Consider the following 22,566-nt stretch of genomic DNA (forward strand, 5'->3'; position numbering starts at 1 on the left):
CGGACACCTCTGCCCTGCTACCCTGCCTCTCCTTCATAACTAATGAGAGGTTTGGGCCCGCCATTCTGCTGCAACAGCAGACACCCAACAGGAAAAGCACTAATGTAGCACTCATAAGTGGTTCACTCTCTGCCTATCCTAGCATCCCCAGACATGGGGAGGCTGCTCCTGGGTATCCCCCCTTCCTCATTTTAAGCAACTGTTGTGTCATTGGCCCGCTCCCCATTCCGTAGTAGCATGTAGGTCACCAGGCAGCCCTAGAGACCCACCAGCTGACATCTTTCTTTTAATTCTTTTTGCAACCTTTGTGTGTGTTGTGCTGACTGGGGGCGATGGGAACACAGTTGCGTAGCTGCAATTAAAATGTCTCTTCCAGGACGCTGCCACTGCCAGCTTCATTAAACATAGAAATGTAACCAAACGGAAAGAGAAAGAGAGATTAGCAAGTTCCCATCTGCCCTCCTTGCTGTTCAGATGGGCTTGTGACTGCAGCTTCCAGGGGAAGCCTAACTCTGGCTGGAATGCGAACTTGCTATCTTCCAAGCTCAGGGTAGCAAGGCAACCTGCGGTTCAAACTGGTCCTCAGCCTAATTTCAGGCAGGTCGGGGAAACCTGGTTGAAGAGAGAAGGGCAGTGAGAGGAGGAAAATGGATGGGAAAGCTGAAACCCGGGTCAATGACAAGTGGGCCCCTGGATGTTGGGAAGTGCAACTCCCATCAGCACAGAAGAGCATAGTCAGTAGAAAGGAATGATGCTTCAAGGATGGGATTCAGTTCCACAAAATGTAGTGCTGGCCACCCATTGAGATGGCTTTAAAAGGGAGCTGGGCAAAGTCATGGGGGTAAGGCTTGCAATGACTGGTCGTCATGATGGCTGAATGCTACTTCCAGTATCACAGGCAGTATTGGTGGGGAACATGGGTGGGAGGTGCTATTGCATTCATGGCCTGCTTGTGGGTTTCCCATGGGCAGCTGGCTGCTCACTTCCTGTGTGAACAGATCAGAATGCATGGCTGCTCGGTCTGAACCAAAACAGATCTTCCTATGTTCTTAATAATGGTAGATGCAGTCCAGCCGCATGTGGAGGGGCCATTCCCCCCATTCCTGCCCTAAGTGGACAGAGCATTATAAGAAAGGAGGGAAAGATAATGTCAGAGAGGCAGGGAGCAATATCTGCAATATACTGGGAGTCATTTATGAAATTTGCATATTAAGGTGGGGGAGAAATCAAAGGCAAATGTATGGAATGAATAGTTATTTATTGTTACCTCTTCTTTGAAACCAGGGTCTATTATAGATGGGGTTCAAACAGACAGAAAAACGGAAAGAGAAATGGATTTGCAAAATCATGTCAGTTTTAGCCAAATGCATCTTGGAAATAAGACCTACTTTTTCTCACGTGGTCTAAAACCAATAATACAATTTATGCATATTCATTCATTATATTAAAAAACTACAATAGCATACATAAAAGCTCAATCTATAAAAAGTCCAAATGACTTATTAGATGCACCTACTATTTAAAGAGGGCTTATATTATCCATATTAAGAGTAAGCACATTAATAAATCATCTGGCATTTTACCAACTGATATTTCAATGTATTTTTATAATAATGCATTTTCTTTATAATAAATGAGTATCCATAGTTGTTTACAAGTGGTTTCATTATTCATTTGCGATTGCTTCTGAAGAAGGAAACCATATTTTCAAGCTGTGTGAGACTTTAATAACCTTAAGACACATAAAAGAATCCATGGGTTGTTTTTTTCTTCTTGCTGTTGTATCTAATAATGTCCCTCCATGTTTCTAATTGCCCTTACTGGGATTTTCACTGAGAAAAGAAAAGGGATGCACGCAAACACACCCCAGTGACTTGAATGCCAAGTTGGGTGATGAGTTGCTGCTTATTCCATCTGCAAAGGTTTCTTCAACTCCCTTTTGAATCTCATGAAAAGGCAGCTAATCTCTGCGTGCTTTTGTTAGAGAATTATTGCTTTGTTTTCATTTATGAGCTATTGATGTTTTGACACCTGAAATGATTGCAAAGGGCTCGGTTTTAAAAACATTGCCCAAAATGCCGCACCTCCCTATGAAAACAGATAATTATTTTTTTAAGTGCCTTGCAATTTGCAGTTTGTTTGTGCTGTGCTGCTCATCTGGACAGAAATGACTGAAGCACAGCACCCCAACCATGCATGAGGAAGAGTTCTGTAGGAGGTGGCTACCTGGCAAGCACGCGCCGAAGACGAGCCCCAAGACCAAGGAAGGACTGCTCATGTCTACTACGTCTGTGCACCTGGCTGGGCAGCATATTTCAGACAACATCTAAGGATACATTCTCGCTGCAAAGAAGTAGGTGCTGCAAAATCAGAAACACCCGACTTGCTCCAAATGGAGGGAATGTGTGGGCGGCAGGATCCGATTCCTTATGCAAGTGGAGTGGTGGGGGACATTCCTGTGCAAACCAGGTGCACCCAGACGCCATTTCCACTGTCAGTCACCAGGTGGAAGGTGTGTCCATAAGAGAGACTGGAATGAAAGTGGGCCCCAGCTGCAGGGCAGGGCTACCCCCCTCCCCGAAATCATCCAGCCCCGTGTGCTCTCACATGTCTTCTAAAGCATGGATTGCTCTGAAGTGCCGAGTCTTTGTGGTAGATCCAGAGAAGATGAGCCTACCAGTTCAGAAAGATTTATTTATCAAAAGCGTTTGTGTCAGTGTCTGAACTTCCCCTACTGCAGGGCATTCTTTGAGCAAGGATTCAATACCCTCCGGGAAGGAATCTTGCTTTCGGGAGATGTTGCTTGTGGATTTCCACCTGCCCCCTCAAATGCTGCAGCTGTTGATGTTCTGTCCCTCCTGCTGGCCTTCGATTCCCTGTAAAAGTTATTTCCCCAGATGTTCTACTTTGGGCCTCCACTGCAAGACTTCTGGGGAACTCTGGCATGTTGCAAAGATTACTGGGAAATGCTGGGATTCTGCATCCAGTTGCAGGGCCCCTCCTGAAGCCTTTCTTTATTGTGATAACCTCCCTTTCACTCCTTTTGGAAGGAACTAAGAGGCCAAAGTTACAGTATTGGGCATTTGAGGCTAAGGTTAAAGGTCGCTGTGATTCTCAAGAAGTACTCCTGACATTGTGGCTCATGGTTTTGTGGCCCTTTGCACTGGAGAGAAGTGAGTCCAAGGTCTTCTGCCAAACAAGGCCTTGGAAAGCTACCCAGATAATGAAGATTAAACTTGGTGCCTAATGAAGCGAGATGAGTTACTCTAGCCAGTGAATACTTTCATATTAGGGCTGCTTTAATCAAAGCCTCGCTCAGTCTTTTCAGAGTGCTTTTCTTGTAGAAGTACTGATGGGAGGGCTGCCAAGTTCCTGAACGGAACTGATCACCCCCCCCCCCCAAATGGCCGAGGGAGGGCTTTTTGCACCTGGGAGGAAACCGGTAATAAAGGCAGGAGGGCATCAGCACAGGCAGTGTCTCGCCCCACATAATGCTCCCTTAATCCAAGTGAGAAGGCCTGGCATTTCAGCCGGCCCAATTCCATTCTCCTCTCCCCGGCCCAGGAACCTCCTTAGGGCTCTCATAGCCCTTTATCACTTTGGTGCATATCACAAGACCCCCATGAACCAACATCCTTCCATCCTTAGGGCAGGCAGCAGCCTGCTCACTCAGATCTCTCAGAATAGTTGAGGTTTTGGTATTCAGGGACAGTCCCTACTCTTTCGCAGTTAGAACGTTTGCCAGGAATCTGTGGCATCGCAGCAAGGGGACCAACAGCCCTGGGAAGCTTCAAAGGTCCCCCCCCCCCCCCGCACTTTTTAAACCAAGTATATATTTAAGGCATTTTCTGCCCCTGAAAAGGGGAAATGTGAACGAAAGCCAGACGGAACAGTGGGATGGCAGAAGAATCGTAATTGTCAAAGTGCTGCATGGGGATCAGACTGATCAAAGTGAATGCTGAGTTACATATTAGAGACCTGGGTAGAGAGCAAGGCTAGCCCAGCTTGTAAATCTTGAAACTGTCAAAATTGTGAAACTGTGTCAGAGATGTTACATAAGTTCTCAAGAGCTAAATATAACAGCAGGCTCTTTTTGGATGATGGCTGCTTTGCACCAAAAGGGTGTGTAGGAACAAAAAGAAGGTAGAGGTTGGTCTAGCTTCCAAATTTGCCAGGATTCCTTTCCCCCTTCACAGTCCTTGAAAAGCCACACAGTAGACTTCATTTGTCACTTTATCTTAAAACTAGAAGCATTTAAGTGTGGGATTACATCTGGGGCTGCTCTGTCATGACGAGTGAAAAACACTAAACCAAAATTTTGACGACTGCTGAATGTCTAGTCTTCCATGGGACAGATTAAATGAGAAAAAATCCTCTTTCAAAGAAAAGCTCTGTTAAACCTTTCCCCGAGAAAGAAAAGGGATCCCACCCAAAGCAGCAGAGCATTTCTTGATGAGTTCTGTTTCTGGCAACTCATAGCAACAAATCAGCTAATTGCAAAACAAACAAATATATGAAAGATATTATTTGGCACTAAAGAGAACGTGAGAGCATAGATCTGTTTCCCCTTTCCAGTAACATTTAAACCTTTATGAAACTGGTTTACAGAGACATTTGTGGAATCTTCCTGGAACAGCGAGAACCCATCAAAGGGTCTGGAAGTGCGGAGGCCAAGAAGACATTATCCAAAAGGATAATCTGCTCCAAAAGCACCAAGTGGAATGAAGCAGGCCAAGCGAAAATGTGAAAGGCACCACCGGTGCACTCACAGGGATGCTTCTGTCTCTCCAAATGCTAATGAGTGAGTCATTGCCCACCCGTTTGTGCTCCCTCCCATCTTCCTTGTACTGTGTTTTCGTCCATCCCCAGAAAAAAGCATGCATCTTCCCGATTCAAAATAGCACTCATCCTGCAGGGTTTTGAGTCCTTTGATGCCATCCAGCCCAAACCTGTTCAGGGGAGCAGATTTCAGGTTTGTAGGTCCAACTTTTTGAAAACAAATTCTTAGAAACCTGAGATCCAGTACCAGGAATCAGGTACAAAATAGGGGAGGGGGCAAACATAACAGAATCAAGGAACCAGGAAGGGGTAGGCAGCTTGACACCTTTATGGATGGACAAATGCCATAATTCCTATTCCCAAACATTTGGTGGTGGGTCTGATGTGGGTTGTAGCTCAAAAGGCTGCCTACCCTTAGAACAGTGTACCTCTCAGTACTGGAATTTAACCCCCCAGTCTGCAATATACAAAAATAGGCCTCTAAAATACATTGCATTATTTCTTTTGTAACACATTAGTGAGCACTTGTAAGGACGCAGTCTGAAGCACACTTAAAAGGAAACGCATCCCACTGAACTCCGTGGGATTGACTTTGAGCAGACATGCCTTGAATTGCACTGCAGGATGTTTTATCTCTGCACCAGCTCAGCCAGTGGTCTCAACAGTGCAATCCTACAGTCTCTGCCCAGAGAGATGAGAACGCAGCCACGATGCCGCGTCTAGTTCAGCGACTTCGCAGCTGGCGCGCACCCCTGTCGGCTCCCTTGATGCCGTGGGTGGCGTCTCTGAGGGAGTTCTGCAGCTCCCCAAAGGCTGCGTAGGTGACGCCTTTTTAAAGCAACCTCATTAACTTGCCCGTATCCTCCCCTCTGAGATTCCTTGTCCAAGGAGTTGCGGAAAAGAAAAATGCTTTCTGATGGGATGGGAATTTGCAACCGGGTTGCTAGGCAACTGGCAATGTGACTGCAGTCTCCAGAATTAAGCTGGGTGAAGAGTGGGCGCTTCCTTGACCTGGTTTCCCTGGCCAGGTTCCACATCCTGTCACGCAGCGGCAGGCTCCAATTTAAGGGGCAGAACCGAGCTTTATACATGTCTACTCAGAAGTAAGCCCCATTGTGCTTAGTGGGGCTGATACTGAGCCAAGTGGCTTTGAGCAGGGATAAAAGATCAGAGGGTAGGGAACTTCAGACCACCATGTTTACCAGCAGAGACCCCAGTGTCGCTCATGCCGAGGAACAACAGGTATGCACAATCACCATGTTATCCTCTTCATCTACCTTCTCCCATCAAACAGATGTTCTGAAGGCTTCTTACAGGGCTTACAGGCCCAAGATACTTGGCTGCCTGTGGCAAAGGACAAGATGCCCGTGCCACTCCAGTGGTGTCATGGTGACTTTTGACACACAGGTGCTCCTCACAACCGTTTCCCATAGCCACAACCCATGGAGCGTTCCAAAATTCATGCAGATCCATATCAACAACGTAGTTCTAGCCATTTTTCTTTCCTCCAAGAGCATCTGCTTTGTAAAGCTCCGGGGTCTTAGCTGCCTGTTCAAGATGAAGCCACCCCCAAATAATTTGCATGACAACAGAAAATACACTTTGCTGGGAAAATTCGTTCCCTGGTGCTGTGTGGAAAAGCGTCATTACATAACATAGGACAGGAGCTGCAGTCAAGACACCAAGAAGGTGCTGGGTTGGAGCATGATGCTTTAAGCCAAGGGGGAATGAGCGCAGCTCTCTTGCATGGAGATGAGGAGACTGAACCTGAGGTCTTCCGCTTCAGAACAGCTGCTAGGCCACTGAACTACAGCCCTTCCAAGGAGTCTCTGGATTTTCTCCCCCTCGGTGTTCTCAGGGCCTAAACCCTGGAAGTTCTATAAAAATGCTAATGGTACATCCTGGACAACATTCAGAGAATGACCCTAGTCTCACAGCTATGTTTTTAAACCCCTTGGTCTTAGAGTGAATGGAGATCAAGCGCAAAGGATTTTGGGAACAAGAGGAAGTCTGCGATGGTGCCACAGCTAAAGATCAACTTCCAAGCATGTTTGCGAACAGTGATTGCATCCAGCCGGCATACACAGCAAGCAGGCCAGAATGTTCTGAACAATCTGTTCCCCTTCTAGGACACGAATAAAGGTGGGCGAGGCGGAGAAATAGGCCGGCTTTTCTTCTCCTCTTTGGAATCATCACCATGATTTTAAAGCCGAAAATCTGGTGGCAAGAAAACACAGAAGGGAAGTCAAATGAAGGTGGCTGCTACTCATTCTGCTTTCTGATATCAGATGTGGATAACCGTTTCATCTGCCATAAGGATTTGGGTTTCAAATTTTTATCCACATAATGCACCCTAAGAAGCTTTTCCATCTATCTTCTCACCAGACTGCATCAATGAATTTTCACTTCCAATTGCCACTCACCCTCCTCTGAAACTCGCAGTGGTGAATTCCTCCAAAAGAGAGGCCCCCTTCCGAATATGAAAACAAGACAACATTTCATGCAGTGAGGTGGCTTAGCTGGGGCTATAGATTTACACCTGGTACTTATAAAATTCCTCTTGGTGGGATGTTCTACTCACCCCTGGCCTGGTGTCCTTCACATGTGCTGGACTACAACTGGGGGTGATGGCAGTCATATGAGCCGTTGGAGGGCAACAAACTAGGGGAAATTGCAGGGAATTTAGAACTTGTACCCCATCTCCCAGCTGCTGGTTCTCCCCTACACTTCTCCCCCACTTCTAGATTACATCACGTAACCAGGCAGTAGTGCCTTTCTTCACAGGACTTTTGTGGGTAGGGATATCCAATGAATATTTCCATTCATTGGGACTAAGAGTTGAACTAAGTTCAGAAAAGCTAAAGAAATGCCAGGAGACTTTTTGACAGTTCCATATTTAGCCCTTCTGACTCAAGACGTCATCCAGTTAAAGACAGAAGACATGCTCAAAAAGGAGTGCTTATGTCTGGGCTTCTGCACAGAATTAAGAAACGAGAACGTATCACAGGGATAATAAAAGCCTGATCCTGATCTTGGTTATTTACATCTTTATACCAGCATAGTTCCTATAATCCAGGTTCCTAGAACTCTTTTTCAGGCAGGTCCCAAGATAGATAGCAGTTAAAATTAGATGGGGAACTGCTGAAGAGCTAAGGGCTTCTTTGAAACTTCCAGTCCATGTCCACGCAGGGGCTAAATTCCTAGTTCTTGGTAGAGGAACTGTAACCTACTGGTGGATCAAGTGGCTTTGTGGGCAGAAGGCCCCAGGTTTCAGCTCTCACCTCTCCCTCAAGCCCCCTGAATCTTTAATTCAGAGCCAGTGTGGTGTAGTGGTTAAGAGCATGGGACTAGGACTCAGAGGATCTGGGTTCTAGTCCCCGCTCAGCCATGGAGCCAACTGGGTGACTTTGGGCCAGTCACAGACTCTGCCCAACCTGCCTCACAGGGTTGTTGTTGTGGGGATAAGATGGAGGAGGAGAATGACGTAAGCTGCCTTGAGCCCTTTGTTGGAAAAAGGCAGGATATAAATCGAAAAATAAATAAAATAAATAATTCTAAGAATAAAGGAAAGAAGAGAAATGCAGAGTTGTGGAAGCTGCAAGACAACCCCTCCTCATCCTTGCAATTCTTTCCCTGTGCCACCTCTAAGTACCCCCCTTCTGGCCCACTCTGATTTCTGAGGTTTTACCAGCATTATTCACTCACTTTCAAGCATATCTTCACAAGAATAAAGACTAGACAGTTGATCTGATACATCCACTGGAAGCAGGCGTATGTGGGAAACAGTAATCTGCAGCCGGTGCTCCATTCCTTGACTTGTAATGCGCTTCTGTACAATATCGCAGAGTGCAGGCATCACTGCACACGCGAAGAGCTCTGAATCCGGTGAAATGTTCAAAGACGTATTATATTTAGAAATCCAGCAGGAGGCCTGCATGAGTCAGCAACCCAGAACTGCGTGATTTGCTGCCAGTTGGAGGCAGCCAATGAGGAAACTTGCCGTTATAAATCTAAGGGCCCTGTTCTCTCCCGCAGCACCGTGCTTCATACAGCACATACTTCTGCATGTGGAACTTTACTGTGGTAATATTTGGCTCGCGGCATCCCCACTGAAAAGAACGTCTTGGATAAAGGGCCGGAAAGGATCCACACCTCTCCAGGACACCCGGAGCGCCTCTGCTACTCAGAACAGAAATACTAGGTGATGCAGAAGAACAGTTTAATAAGTGCATGACATCTTCAGGCATTCCTTCTCTCTTGGCCTGGCTTATTAAAAGGCAGAGCCGCTTCCTGGCACCAATCTTGCTGGAGTCAGATTTTCCATTGTCCCCAGTTCATTCACTGCGTTTGCTGAGTAGCAGCATGGGTCTGTTGAAGCGATGAAGTCACATCACTTCCCAGCAGTGTCTGACAGTTGTGCACTGTTTGAAATTAAAAGGAAAAGAGAGAGAGAGAGAGAGAGAGAGAGAGAGAAAAGACAAGTCCCTTTTGGTCAAAGCAAATGCGTCGCAACACAGACAGAAAGACACTCAGCTCCATCAAGTTTCCTTCCCAGCAATTTCATTGACTGTTTGTTCACTGCAGATAAACAATGGAGAATAAGGGCCTATTGAACGTGGGTACAATGAATAGTAGTGTAAGTTTTAACAAAGCAGAATCCAGAAATCAACCCTAAATACTCCACAACACACTGAGAAATAAATTTGCAATGACAAGCCCAAGAAATAAAAGTCCTTGTCCTTCTTAGGGAACAATTTTAGCATGTTTAGGCAGAAAAATGTCCCTGTTAGCCGTGGACTGTTAGGAATTGTAGCACATTTTTCTGTCTTACATGAGGCCAAACCATCAGTCCATAATCCAGAAGTGTCTACCTGGTCCCTACTTATTAATGATTGTACGGAAGGGACCGAAGAGCGATAGCCATTCTCCATTTATTAAACCAAAGATGCTGAGCCTTACACTTGCTTGAAATGAGCTGCGGTTTACCCCTCATCCCAGGCAACTGTACTTTCTCAGTGTGCAGGGAAAAGCACTTTGTGCATGCTCAGAACCACTGCCATCATTGTTACCTCACCAGGCCCGAACTCCAGGATCTTAGTAGGATCCCTGAGCGAATCTGCCGCCCTAGAACACAAGGCCCCCCATTTCCCCCCCACAGCCACACTTTCCCACGGGCGTCTCTGTGATGCCTTTCCTTCCCCGCAGCTCGGTTTCCAATTTCTAAAAAAGGAGCCGCAACGTGCTGGGGCGGGGCAGGCGCTCCGCCGAGCGCCAGGTGCCTGCGCGGTGCTTCGCCGGGCTTCCTCGGTGGGGAGGCGCTCTGCACCCGCTCAGGGGCACGCCAAGGCGGAGGCGAAGCGGGCGAGGTGTGGGGCGGGCCCAGGCCCAGGCCGCGAGGCGCCCCCCCCCCACCCCGCCGCGGAGGGGAGCGCGCAGGGCCGGCCAATCCGAGGCGGCCCGCTCACAAAGGGATTCCGCCTGTGCGCGGAACGCTCGGCCGGCCGCGTTCCGCCGAGCGGGGCGAGCAGGAAGGAGGGCGACCCACGGCTGTCCGCGCCCGTCGGCCGAGGATCACGCCCCGGCGTTGCGTTGCTGCCCTTGCTTCGGGGCGCGAGCAGAGCCTGCCGGAGCGCACAGCTGCGCGCCGGGCGCAAGACGCGGCCGGGTTCCCGCTGAGGAGGAGCGCAAGCGCTGCGGTTGGTGCCCGGCGGAAAGGGGGGCGAAGCCTCTGTCCGCGCAGCCCAGCCTCGGCCGCCTCTCGAGTGTTTTCCCTTCCCGATCAGCCCGGCTTTCCTCAAGTGATTTTTCTAGCAGTCCTAACTAACTCCAAGCTAAACTCTTGCGTTTTCTCTCTGTGTCTTTCTTGGTTGCTTTATCGACATCAATAGCCCTGCCTCTTTTCAAAGTAACATAAGGAAGGTCTCTGCCCCAGAGAGCTCACAGGTTCATCAGTCCCCACAGAGATGGGAGAAGAGATACATGGGGTACCACGGGGCAAATGCTAGCTGCTGCGTGATGCATGCTTTACTAGAGAGTAGACCTGTTGAAAGGGGAGGGGTGTGGGCCCTGCATAAAACTCGGGTTCTGCTACCTTTCAGTTCTGGATGAGGACCAGAGAGGGGTGAAGAGAGAGCGCGTCCCAACAGGTCTTCCTTTGATCATGTCAGCCTGTTTGTCCATCTGACCCAGTATGGACTACACTGACGGCAACAGCTCTACTGGATTTCAAACTGGGATCTTTCCCAGCCCTGCCTCAAGATCCCAGGGACTGACATTTCCACATGCAAAGGGGCTTCTCTCCAGCAGAGCTGTGGTCCTTCCCTGTAAGGATTTCTTAAGACTTCCCCTTCCCTTCCATAGAATTATAAAGACTCCTCAGAAGTCATCTAGTCCAGTCCCCACCTCAGGGTGGGTTCTGCTGGTTGCAATCGCACCATCCCTGGCAGGCAGCCCTCCGGCATCTGCTCAACTGCCTCCCAAGGCCACCCATCCCGTGGTCAAGCAGCCTCACTGCTGGGAAACCCCTCCAGTTGCATGGCTGAAATCCGCTTCCCTGCGCCTTCCATCCCTTGATGCTGGGTCTACCCTTTGAAGCAATCCAGAGCAGTGTGATTCTGCCTTCTTCATGGCAACTGTTCAGATATTTGAAAACATGACTTTCCTCCCCTGCACAGGCTTGTCTGAGTTCTCTGTCCGTCTCGTTTCTCCCTCCTCTTCCCTGACACATAAACGTTCATACTGTGAATATATTTTTTACTTTAATTGAGTGAGTAATACATATAGATACCACTTAATGTCATTAGTGATGCTTATATACTGCAGAATAATACATTCTTTAGCACCATCGGTGTACATTCTGTGTCAGCCATGCCCAGCATCCTGCAAATGCGTTGACTACAACTCCTATCACCCAGCCACTGGCTAAGGTAGTCCAATATACAGTATCTGGAGGGTGTGGGTTAGGAAAGGCTGCCCTACAGCATGAACTGAAAAGATGAGCTGCTGCCCCAAGAAGACGGGGGTTGGAGCTGGAATGGTTGACCAAGGATTTGAGGCGGTGTTGGAAGGAAGTGGGACAGGTGGCATTCAACAGATGATCTAGGAGGGAGTTCCGGCTGTAAGGGCAGCAAGGACTAGTGGGTAGGACAGCTTTTAACGTTTCTTAGTACGTCTCTTATCCATTTCTCTTTCCATCTGTCCACTTCCCATTAGTGGTCCAACCGGTTGCAAAATCTGACAAGGCAACATGTGATCTGTACGTGCACCAACATGTCCTGGTGCCCCGATCTGAAAGAGGAATGAGTGCTCCCCTCACCAAATGTATTTTCAAAATATTTCATTTGCTGACAGTTTATAATACACTGCTTAGACCACAGGGGTTTGGACTGAATTGGTCATTTTCAGTTTGGTGTTCTAGAAAGCCACATGCGTATTTCCTTGAAAGGTTACTAGGGATCCTTAGTGAGGACTAGCCATGCCACACAACCTTTTCTGAAAGTCAGTAGCCCGACACCTTCCACTTCCGCTGGGGGTTCCATGGCATATAGGCTAGGTGTCTGCTGTGGCATCGGTACAAGAGTTGCCTTCCTTAAAATGCTTGCTTGACTTTTAGAAAGGTAAGTTCCTAGCCTGTGTTATTGTGATCCACAATGTGCTCTATCTAAAAAGTGCATGCGGATTGCCTGGTCAGCAGCAAGTGAACTACATGACCCATGACGTCCGTGTTTTGGGGCGATGGAGTGGCGGACACACTATTTCTCCCTTTGCCATCCTGCAGCTAAATGTTTGTCAGTGTCCTGGTAGCTCCTTCTTGGCTGGACCTCCTCAAACGCTCCATCCAGCCCCTTTGGCACATGGGTTTCCATAGAAATTCCAAGGAGAGGAGGTGCACAGCACCCTTGCGATTTCTATGGAAACCTAGGTCTTGAATGGGTGGGCTGAAGTTTAGCCATCTGTTCTACCCCCTAATTATAAACCAGAACAGGGGAACATGGTCTGGGATGACATTATGCAAATTTTCTCCTTTGTAATATGCTGGGCAGCCATCTGGGGAGCTTCTGCCCTGCAGCAGAAAGAGATGGGGGTGAGGAGGAACTTTGGTGGGCAGGGGAGGAAAGGCTGGTGGGGGGTCTTGTTTGTGAATGGAGGGAAAGGGTTTGCTGACTCAGACCATTTTCATTTGCTGTTCTTTTCAGGACTTCGTTCCGCTTTGGGAAGGATTAGCCTCATTCACTTAACGGAAGCATCTGCCCGCACAGGAGGACAACATGAAGGCACTGGTAAAAATGGCTCATCATTCATACCTTGGTAACTTTGAGGTTAGACTACTGCAGAGGACTGCCCTTCAAGACAGTTCAAAAATATCAACTTTTAAGGCAGGATATAGATAGATAGATAGATAGATAGATAGATAGATAAAAAATCAACTGTCCAAAATCCTGCAGCCTGGTTACAGACCAATCACAACTTGCCATCATCCTCATGCTCATCAGTATCACTATTCTGTACATTTTTAGTGCCTAGTGGTCAAAGGTTAAACCCTATCCCACAGCATGACAAAGCATAATATAAAACTTTTATCATGCAAACATGTTACACGATTTATTCTGTCACACAGTTATCCTGTTACTCTGTATTGAAATAACATTGGCTAGCAGTTCCTGGGCCCATTTCAAGGCTCTGTTTTTTTCTTAATCCAGAAAAGCTATTTGGGGTCCTGGTTGTCTTAGCAAGTACATTTTTTCATATGCACCTGCCCAACGTTCCAGATCAGCCAGTGAAATTTCAGGTCACCCTGCCTCAGGTTCCAACTTTTAGAAGACTGGAGTAGCTGCAGGGTGTTACAGCTCCAGAATCTCAGAATACTGTTCTGAAGGCTGTCTGCTTATCTCCCAGTTTATCATGTCCCACAAAGAAGCAAAGTGGTGCTGAAGAGTTGAAGCTTAAATTTCTGATGGGAATCCCCTCCCTCCCTCTTTCTTTCCCGTTTTTCTCCTCCCACAACCATGACTTGTAGCGCCGAAGAGGGTCCCACTGCAGGAGTGAGAGTTCTGATTTTACTGAGAAGGAAAAAGAGGTGATGGCGGAAACCGAGTTAAGGAAACTGCAGCAGCAGTTCCGGATCATGGTGGAGAATCGCAAATCCTTTGGGGTCAAGACTCAGCAGCACTTGTTCCATCAGGAGTAAGTGAGGCCTGGTTGTAAAAGGCGCTGTCAACTGAGGGGAGAGCCTTGCCGGATCACATCAGCGCTGCTCCCTGCAATCCCCCAGCCTCCAAGCTGCTGGCATTTTTGATCCTCACTGAAAAGCAGTGCACGAAGAATAGCCACCTGTGCTGGCTTGGCCCTGGCCTCTAATATTCCAGGTAACCTGCTCCAGTACGTGAAGGCTCAGCTCTTGTGCCTTGGAGCCACGACTGACATCTTCCACAAATTGGCTCAATCCCCTTGTAGAGCCACCTCCACATCTCGTGGCAGGGAATGACACCAGCCCATTTCACCAGTGGTGTCGTAGTAAAGTCCGAAGTCCAGGCATTCATCACGATATGCCCCCTTAGGAGAGTCAAAAGATGCAGGCAGCTCTGGCAACCCACACGGAGCGATTTTCATCTGCTAGGAGCAGGTCTTTCAGACTGCTCATGGGTCACACCTGCCTATTCAAGAGCAAGCCATCCCAAAATACTTTGCATTACCACAGGAACAGTATATTGTCGCTGGGAAAATTCCTCTTCCCCCAGCTACTGTAGAAATTGCAGATAAACTCAGAGAGAAGAGCGGGTGCTGAGGGGAGTGGAAGGGAACATCCTGTTTCATACAACAAGCCCGAGTGACCAGGGAGTATTTAGCCCACTGAGACCTGCAATGCAGGCTGGGCAGCATTTTCAATATGCAACCCGTGGTGGGTTGCACTGAGTTGTATAAACTTGGACTTGGAGGATTATGCAAAGGTTGCACAATCCTTGGCTTGTGGTAGAATTCTGTGAGCTGTGTTCAGCCTTCACGTAACCCTGGATGGCTGGGTTCAGACAAATGGCAACAGCCTGATCTGGGTTGCAGGTTCTGCGTGACGCTCAGCATGCATCGTGCACCTACCCAGTTCTTTTCCGCCTGTACATGCCTGCTAATTCTTTTAGAAGGCTGAATAGTGGGCTGTTTGGTAGATCTTTTTGCTGTTTGAAATAAGCAGCACTCTTTACCCTACGATGTTCTTCTGCCACAGAAAACAAATCAAAGCCTTGAAGGAAGAAAATGATGAGATTAATTTACTCCTGAGTCTCACCAAGTCGCCCCGGAATATTTTTATGGATGACCGGAACTGCATGGAGCTTAAGTTTCTTTTGCAGACCAAAGACGAATATGACAATCTCATCCGAGCCACCAAAGCCTTGATTGCTGAACTTGACAACAAGGTAGGCGCTGCGGAGGAGGTGGAAGTCACACCACAAGGGCACTGATTGGCACAATTTTCCCCTGCAACCTGAACGTGGGGGCTGAGGCTTTCGGTTGCCCAATGTGCTCTTGCTGTGAACAGAAACAAAAGCCAATTTTGTATTTGCTTAATTGGACTGCTGGTTGTTTGATCCTTAGGCAAACATGACACCTCTCCCTTGGGGTGAAAAAGCAATTGAAGGGTGGTAATTTACTAGTCACTCCCCAGCTTTGCATGTAGAGGGACCCCGTTTGATCCCCGCTATCTCCAGGTAGGAGAAGGAAAGCGCCCTGCCCAGAACCCAGGAAAGAGGTCAGCCAACTCTGAGCATGTGAGGCTTGGCCTGACTATATGTACCATATATAAAGAGAACCCCCCCCCCCATTTAGATTGCCTCCCTCTCCCCTCTGCTGAATGGTAGGCTCCTATTGTCAAGTCCCCTCTGGATGCCTTTGGCAGCATTTCCCATAATCCAGGGGTGCATAGCTGGGATTGGACTCGGCACTGCCCTGAGGTCACTTCAGGAGTGTGGCCTCAGCCCCTGACATCCCCCCTTCTTCCCTGTTCTCTTTCCCCGTTTTTCCTGATGCCGGAAGGGCCATGAAACGGTGCCCCCTCCTAGCACAGAGAAAGCGGAGGATCAGTTGCTCCCTGGCTGCTGTTCTCGTTCTGAGATGACGGTGGAGCAGCCCTCCCTGTTGTCTCATATTGTGCTCCCGGGGGTGGGGGGTGGGTGGGATGCAGAGCCTGTTCTTGCTCCCTGCAGGAACCGCAAGAGGAGGCTCAGGCTGGACTGGCGAGAGCGGCAGGCCGGGCTCAACAGTCCTGCCTTTGGCCGAGCTGCCTCGGGCTTACAGTGCCGTGGTCCACAACAGATGGAGACCGTCAGGGCGCCTTCCCCTCAGCTGCAGGACGGGATGGTACTCCATCCGCGAAATCTGGTGGAGCCACGCTCTCCCTAGAACTGCCTGTTTGCACATCCCCACCTCTGAGATCTTGAGAGAGTTCTTTCTCCTTCTTTTAGATAATGGAAATGGACAACAAGATTAAAAAGCAGAAGGTGCTCGTGATCGAGCTGCGTCAGGAGTACGATGGGAAGTGGCTGCAGAGGCAGATCCAGCTGCTAGATAACCGACTCAATCACGTAAGCGGGCTGGGTGCCATACACGCACCTCCGCAGCCCCGTGCTTTCCACCTTTGGTGACAGTGAACACCTTTCTTCTCCTGGATGAGGAGGTCAGGCACAGCAAGAGCACACGACGGGGACCAAAGCCTGTGAAGGCAGCAGACAGATCTGCACCGTGAAACCCGTGGCCTCTTCTTCCCGTGTGTGTGCCAGAGCTGAAGAAGGGCGGTGTGGCACACCAAGAGCTGCGAGGTCCACCCACACGGCGATCTCTGCCCTCTTCCGCCTTGCCATCCCCAGCTCTGGCTCTGCCTCCTGTTGGCCGAGTCCCTCGCTCGGGTTTTCCTCTTTGGTCAAAAAACCCTCCATGGGAAAAGGATTTCCCACCCCGTCCTGATTCGCTCTTGGGCTCTCTCTAGGTGACAGTTTATTTCGACACCATCTTGACCACCAATGCCAAGCTCCGAGAAGAGATAGAGAATCTGCAGTGCCAGAAGTCGGTCTTTGATAACATCTACACACGGCTCCACAAGAAGCTGGAGCAGCAGAAGAAGACCATGGACCTGTCCATCGAGCAGTCCACACAAGCCTACGAGCAACGGTGAGAGGCCAGGCAAGGGGTGTGCAGGCTGCCGGCCTGTGTCCGTTCTCCTGGTCACAACGTGCTTGGGCTGACACTCGAGGAGACACAGGGCAGGGCGCTCCCAGAAAGGCCGCCTGTTTGAACAGGGTTTCTCCCCGGAGCTTGCAATGGAATGGACCTGGGATTATTATTATTTTATTATTATTATTATTAGGAGAGGCCTTGAGTGGCAGAATGGTCTGTACCACTTCCAGCTGCAGGCGTGTGTGTGTGTGTGGGGAGGGTGACATTTCTCCCAGCTATGCCTGTTTGCAGTTGTCTTCACAGGAGAGAGGAATGTTCTAAAATGACGCCCCCCAGCAGCAGTTTGAGGTGGAACGATCCCAGGGCTGCCTCTCAGCTGCTGCGTGCCCAGGCGAGGTCTTGCGGACACGCAGCAGGATTCAGTGGGGCCTTTTCCCTGCCAGCCCCTTTGAACAGGAGGGCATCCATGCAGGGGAAGGTTGTGCATCAAGCATAGGAGCATAATGCCTCCCAGTCAAACTGCACACGGAGTGAAAGGAGGTGGCCGAGTCTGCCAGGTGGAGCCTTCATCATGATAGCCGGAAACTGCCTCCAGGACCCAGAAGTGTTTGCCCTTCACACCAGTCGCTCCCAAGAGGGCATGTTTTATTCGTGTCCTGTCTGTGGCTGTTCCGTGAGCAGCTGGCCGCCGCTGTACAAGCAGAATGCTGGAGTGGCTAGGCCCTTGGCCTGATCCAGCCTGCCCCTCCTGTTGTTCTTACCACCTCGTCTTATTCCCCCCCCCCTCCGCAATCATTTTGGTGCCCCTTCTAGGGTTGAAGCGCTTGCTAGAATCTCTGCCATGAAGGAGCGGCGCTGCAAGGACATTGCGCAGTTCAACATCGAGTTCCGGGAGCTGGAACGGATCTACAACCATGAGACCAAGCTCAAAGCCTTCATGTTGATCAAGCTGGTGGACCGCTCAGAATTCGAGGAGGAGGCCAAAAGGGAGGAAGGTATTGTGATGTAAGGTATTTGCCCCAGTGGGGATCATGGGGGTTGAAGTCCAGCGTAACTGGAGGACCCCGTTTTGGGAAAAGCTCCTTTATATCGCCCTCCTGCTATTTTGGACGATGGCTCCTAGTTTCCTTAACACTGGCCCGGTTTACTGGGGTCGATGTGCCAAACCAGGCTGGGGAAGGCAACATTACGTCAACATCACCACCGTCATTTGGGGAAAAATGCAGTTCCTTTGCTGGTTCATTACCTTTTTTTGGAAATGATCCTTGGCTAGGTCCACATCCTGTGGTCGAGCTCATTGCTTCCCTCCCGTTAAATCTCCCACAGCCGTCAAAGCGAGGAAGCGTGCCAAGACCAAAGGGGAAAGCTTTGAAAGCTACGAGGTGGCATACATGCGTCTGCTGAAGCTGACCGAGAATGGCGACATCGATCAGCTGGTGGAAGACTTTATTGAGAAGGAAGAGAAGAACTTTGCCCACTTCAGCTACGTCACCGAGCTGAACAATGACATGGAGAGGCTGCAGAAAAGGATCGAAGACATTCAGGTCCCTTCCTTCTGCGTTCCTTCCCTTCCACAGGCACTAGGCTGCATCACAGCCGGCACCCTCTGCAGAATGCACCCTTGTGCAAGCCGGTTGTGTGTGGAACCAAGTGCCAACAACAGCCGCCCGTCCTGTTGCTGCCACCGTGCAGCTGACAGAGAGATTGCAGCTTGGCTAATCTGGGAACTGCCAGTTCCCCTGCTGTTTGTTTTGGGAGGCATGGGGTGAATATAAAGCACCTCGCACGCAAACCAGATGCAAACTGGATGTAACACGAAAGGGGTCGTGTGGGGCTTCAGAAGGATCTCCCCAAGCTGGGAGAATGGGTGTCAAACTGCCCAGTGCAGTTTGGTGGGAGCAAATGTGAAGTCATTAGAGAATCATAGAATAGTGGAGTTGGAAGGGGCCATGAGGCCCAGCCCCCTGCTCAGTGCAGGACTCCAAGCTAAGCAAAGAATCCCATTTTCACGCTTACGTTGATGGGCTCTGAGCAAGCCCATCAAAAAACTGCAGTCCAGCACTCTTCCAAAACAGGAACCAGGATGAGGGCACCCATCAGAGGAGGCCCCTGAGAACATGGCCAAGCTCCGGATATCCTGCCACCACCCTCAGGCAGACGCATTCCTGCATGTGCTTTGCAAAATCCTAGCATTATGAACCATGGAGGTGGCTTTTGGGGAGGAAAAACGGAAGCCACTGCCTGGGAGCTGCTTGGAGGGACCTCCGATGGCACCAGCAAGTTTCACCCCCAACCAGTTGTGGCCATCTGGAAATGAGGTGGTGGTGATGTCTGAGCTGGATGATGTCTGAGCTGACCAACCAAATGGATGTCAGCCAGACTGGGTATAAATCTACACTGATTTATATCAGAATAACAGAATACTTCACCAGAAAAAACATTCTGAGCTTGTGCTCAGAACTGCCTGCCTTGACCTGGTGCCCTCCAGGCACGTCAGGTGGCAGCGCTCATGGTCGGGCACCGCGTTTTGCGGTGATGAGGGTGTAGTCCACCATCTCTGGAGGCTGGGGAAGCTTTTCCAGACAACACCAGGCCGTACAAGCCCCACTCTTCTCTTCCAAGACGGTGCTTGCCACCCGCAGTTTCCCTTGTATTAAAAGTAATTAATATTAAAAAGGCCTCTCTGTCAAGGGACTCTGGGGTGACATTAGCCAAACCGATTAACCGGACAAGTGGCAGCCGTGCCGTTTAGGCAGCTGAGAGCGCCACTGACCTTTTGTGCCACCGCAGCGTGCTGAGCGGGTGCGCTGCGCGAGGTTGCCGGCGGCCTGGAGGCCAGAGCTGAGGCTGGTGGAGGAGCAGGACCCTCCCTCACGCCCGGCCCGGCCGTTCAGCCCTGTGTGCTCCTTGTGCCTCTGCAGAACGAGATCAGCCAGCTGCAGCTGCAGCAGCGGGAGGCGGAGGACGTCGTCCACGACCGGCTGAGGGAACTGGAGGTACGTGGCGTGTGCACTTCAAGTGGGGCCGTGTGCCTCGCAACTATTTCTATGGTCGTACTTATAATGTATTTTAATTTTGCTGTGTTTGATGGTCTTGTTTCTTAATGTTATTCATTTTAATCTGTTTGTCATCCGCCGGCCAGAGCAAACCTTTCTGGGCTTAGCTGGACAAGGGTTTGAACCAGTACGAGAAAGCGATACGTGATCGGGATCTAGTCCAGGGGAGTGCCTTGTGCCCCTTCAGATCTTTTGGCTTACAGTTCCCATCGTGGGAACCCCAGTGGCCATGTGAGCTAGTGTGGCACAGGGGTTAGCATGTTGGACTGAGACTGAGGAGAGCTGGATGCCAGCCCTCCCTCAGCCCTGAAGCTCCCTGAGCACCTTGGGGCCGGTCACTGGCTCTCGGCCTAGGCCACCTCCCAGGGTGGCTGTGAGGATAACATGGAGCGGTGAAGGCTCTTGCATGCCACCTTGGGCTCCTTGGAAGAAAAGGTGGGACAGAAGTCCCAGGTGAGACTTGAAGGCCTTCCCTGTCCGGTGCTTCTCTCCAGATGTTTTAGTCTATGGCTCCCAGCATTCCCGTCCTTTGCTTGTGTTAGTTGCAGTTGGTGGAGGTTGAAGCCCCAAATTTCCAGAGGGCACCAGGATCAGGACATCGAGTCTGTGCACTCCACGCAAGTGCTGAGGCCCTCTGCTTGGCTCACAGGAGAAACTGCAGAAAACCACCGAAGACGCCAACCAGTATGAATACAAGTTGAAAGAGAGCAGCAAGATCCTGGATCAGCTGAAATCGGCGGTGGACTTCCTGTTCAAGCAGACAGGCTGCGATGCATCCAAGATCAGGGAACACCTGGGCGAGACGGGCGAGATCACCGATCAGAACCTGATGCAGTATTTCAGTGAGTCAGCCGATCATGCATGGGGCCAGAGGTCTTTGTCCGCAGTGGCATTGTGGAATCAGGACCGGGCCCTTTGGTGGGGTTCATTCGCAGGGCCACCATAAGTGGGCAACAACCTAATGGCACGCGACAACCACAACCCCATCCTGGGGGCAAAGTTCAGACGGCGCTGCTCCTCTAAGGGAAACAAAAGCCCATATTGCTCCTCCAGGCCTCCTTCGGCCCCTGTGGGCTGCAGGGAAGGACAAATCGATCGTATCCCTGCTGCGCTCTGTCACCCGGTGGAGCCCTCCCGGGCTTCCGTTCCGCTCTCCCAGTTGGGTGCCACTGCTCCGGCATCAGTCCAGGGTGTGGTGGAGGGGAGAGCCGCCTGTTCCAAATCTGCCCTCCCGCTTCCGCCAGGCATCGTGGAGAAGAAGAGCAATGACCTGCTGCTGATCGAGTCCTTCCTGCGCTACAAGGAGGTGGAAGGGGAGCTGGACACCGTCCCCATGCTGAATCCGTTTCTGGGTGGCTCTGCCGCGCTGAAAAAGCTGGACACCATGAAAATCGCCCCTCCCTCCCTCAGCGCGGACCCCTTCGCAGACACTTTGGAGCCTCGTGAGTGGCTGCGGGGGCCAAAGCAAAGGCAGGAGGGAGGGAGGGTGGCAGTCAAGGGCGCTCCGGCACTAGCAGGAACCGATTTCTTCGCTGCTCGAGTCTGAACTAGACGTTTTCTAGAGGGAAAGCCACCTGGGGAAAGGAGCCATGCTTGGCCGGTGTGGGGCCAGCGGCCTCCCTGCCAAGAGGTACACAAGCTGTGTCGCAAGAACACAACAGGAGCTGTGCCGGGTCGGATCGAGTCCAGCGTTCTCATCTCCCTGTGGCCAGCCGGACACCCCAAATGGCCGCCACAAGCAGCACATGAGTGCAATAGTGGTCTTTTTGTTAAGTCCTCTCACAGCTGGGGTACGTGGAGGCTGGAGCGAGCCAGTCGTCATCAGGACGAGTAGCCTTTGATAGCCGCCTCCTCCCCCACGAACTTGTCCTCCGTAAAGCCATCCATATGGGTGGCCAGCACTACATCTTGCGAAAGGGGATTTCTTAGTTTAACCATGTACTCTCTGAGGCAGCGCGTCAGAGAATCCTAGAATAGTAGAGTTGGAAGGAGCCATGAAGGCCATGCGTTCCAAGCCCCTGCTCCGTGCAGGACACCGATTTGCACCACCCCATTCGGAGGGCTGTCCACTTTGATCCGTCCTGAATCCCTTCGTGGGATGGCCCTTTTGGGTTCTAATACTTTGAGGGAGGGGGGAAATCCCTGCCTACTTTTTACACACTATGCATAGTATCATACACCTCTGCCCCACCTCCCTTACACCCCTTTGTCACAGGCTGGTTGCTAGTCCTAGTCGCCAGATTTGACATTGGTGGAGTTCCAAGGCTTGATTCAGTCAACTCAGCTGGGAGAGAGTAGACCATAAATGCCATATGCAAATTAAGGAGATCTGACCCGTGGAAAGCAGCAAGTTCCTTTTTTTTTTCCAAACCAAGCCTCACTGCATCTCTCTCTCTCTCCCTCTCTCTTCCCCCCAACAGAGGAGGGCCCACTCGACCACAAAAGCCTGCGTGCCATGATTGTGGAGAGCCAGGAGAGAGAAAAATCCAGAAGGAGCTCGGCAGAGAGGCTGGAGAGCAGCAAGGACAGGAAGAGACTCTCTTTGGCATAGAAGCTGATGGGAAAAGGC

At 50.3% G+C, this 22,566-nt stretch overlaps 1 protein-coding gene across 1 annotated transcript; it reads left to right on the forward strand.

Moving 5' to 3' along the window:
- The first annotated feature begins 13,046 nt into the window (after positions 1–13,046).
- On the forward strand, positions 13,047–22,548 carry CCDC63 (coiled-coil domain containing 63). The gene is made up of 11 exons (XM_044440952.1): positions 13,047–13,058; positions 13,796–13,962; positions 14,999–15,188; positions 16,233–16,352; positions 16,754–16,935; positions 17,755–17,936; positions 18,268–18,485; positions 19,863–19,937; positions 20,647–20,839; positions 21,242–21,439; positions 22,418–22,548. Exons 1-11 carry the CDS (start codon positions 13,047–13,049, stop codon positions 22,546–22,548), a joined length of 1,668 nt encoding a protein of 555 aa, XP_044296887.1.
- Positions 22,549–22,566: the final 18 nt, after the last annotated feature.

This window comes from Varanus komodoensis, unplaced genomic scaffold, assembly GCF_004798865.1.
Source record: "Varanus komodoensis strain SLA01 unplaced genomic scaffold, ASM479886v1 scaffold38, whole genome shotgun sequence".
NCBI lineage: Eukaryota > Metazoa > Chordata > Lepidosauria > Squamata > Varanidae > Varanus > Varanus komodoensis.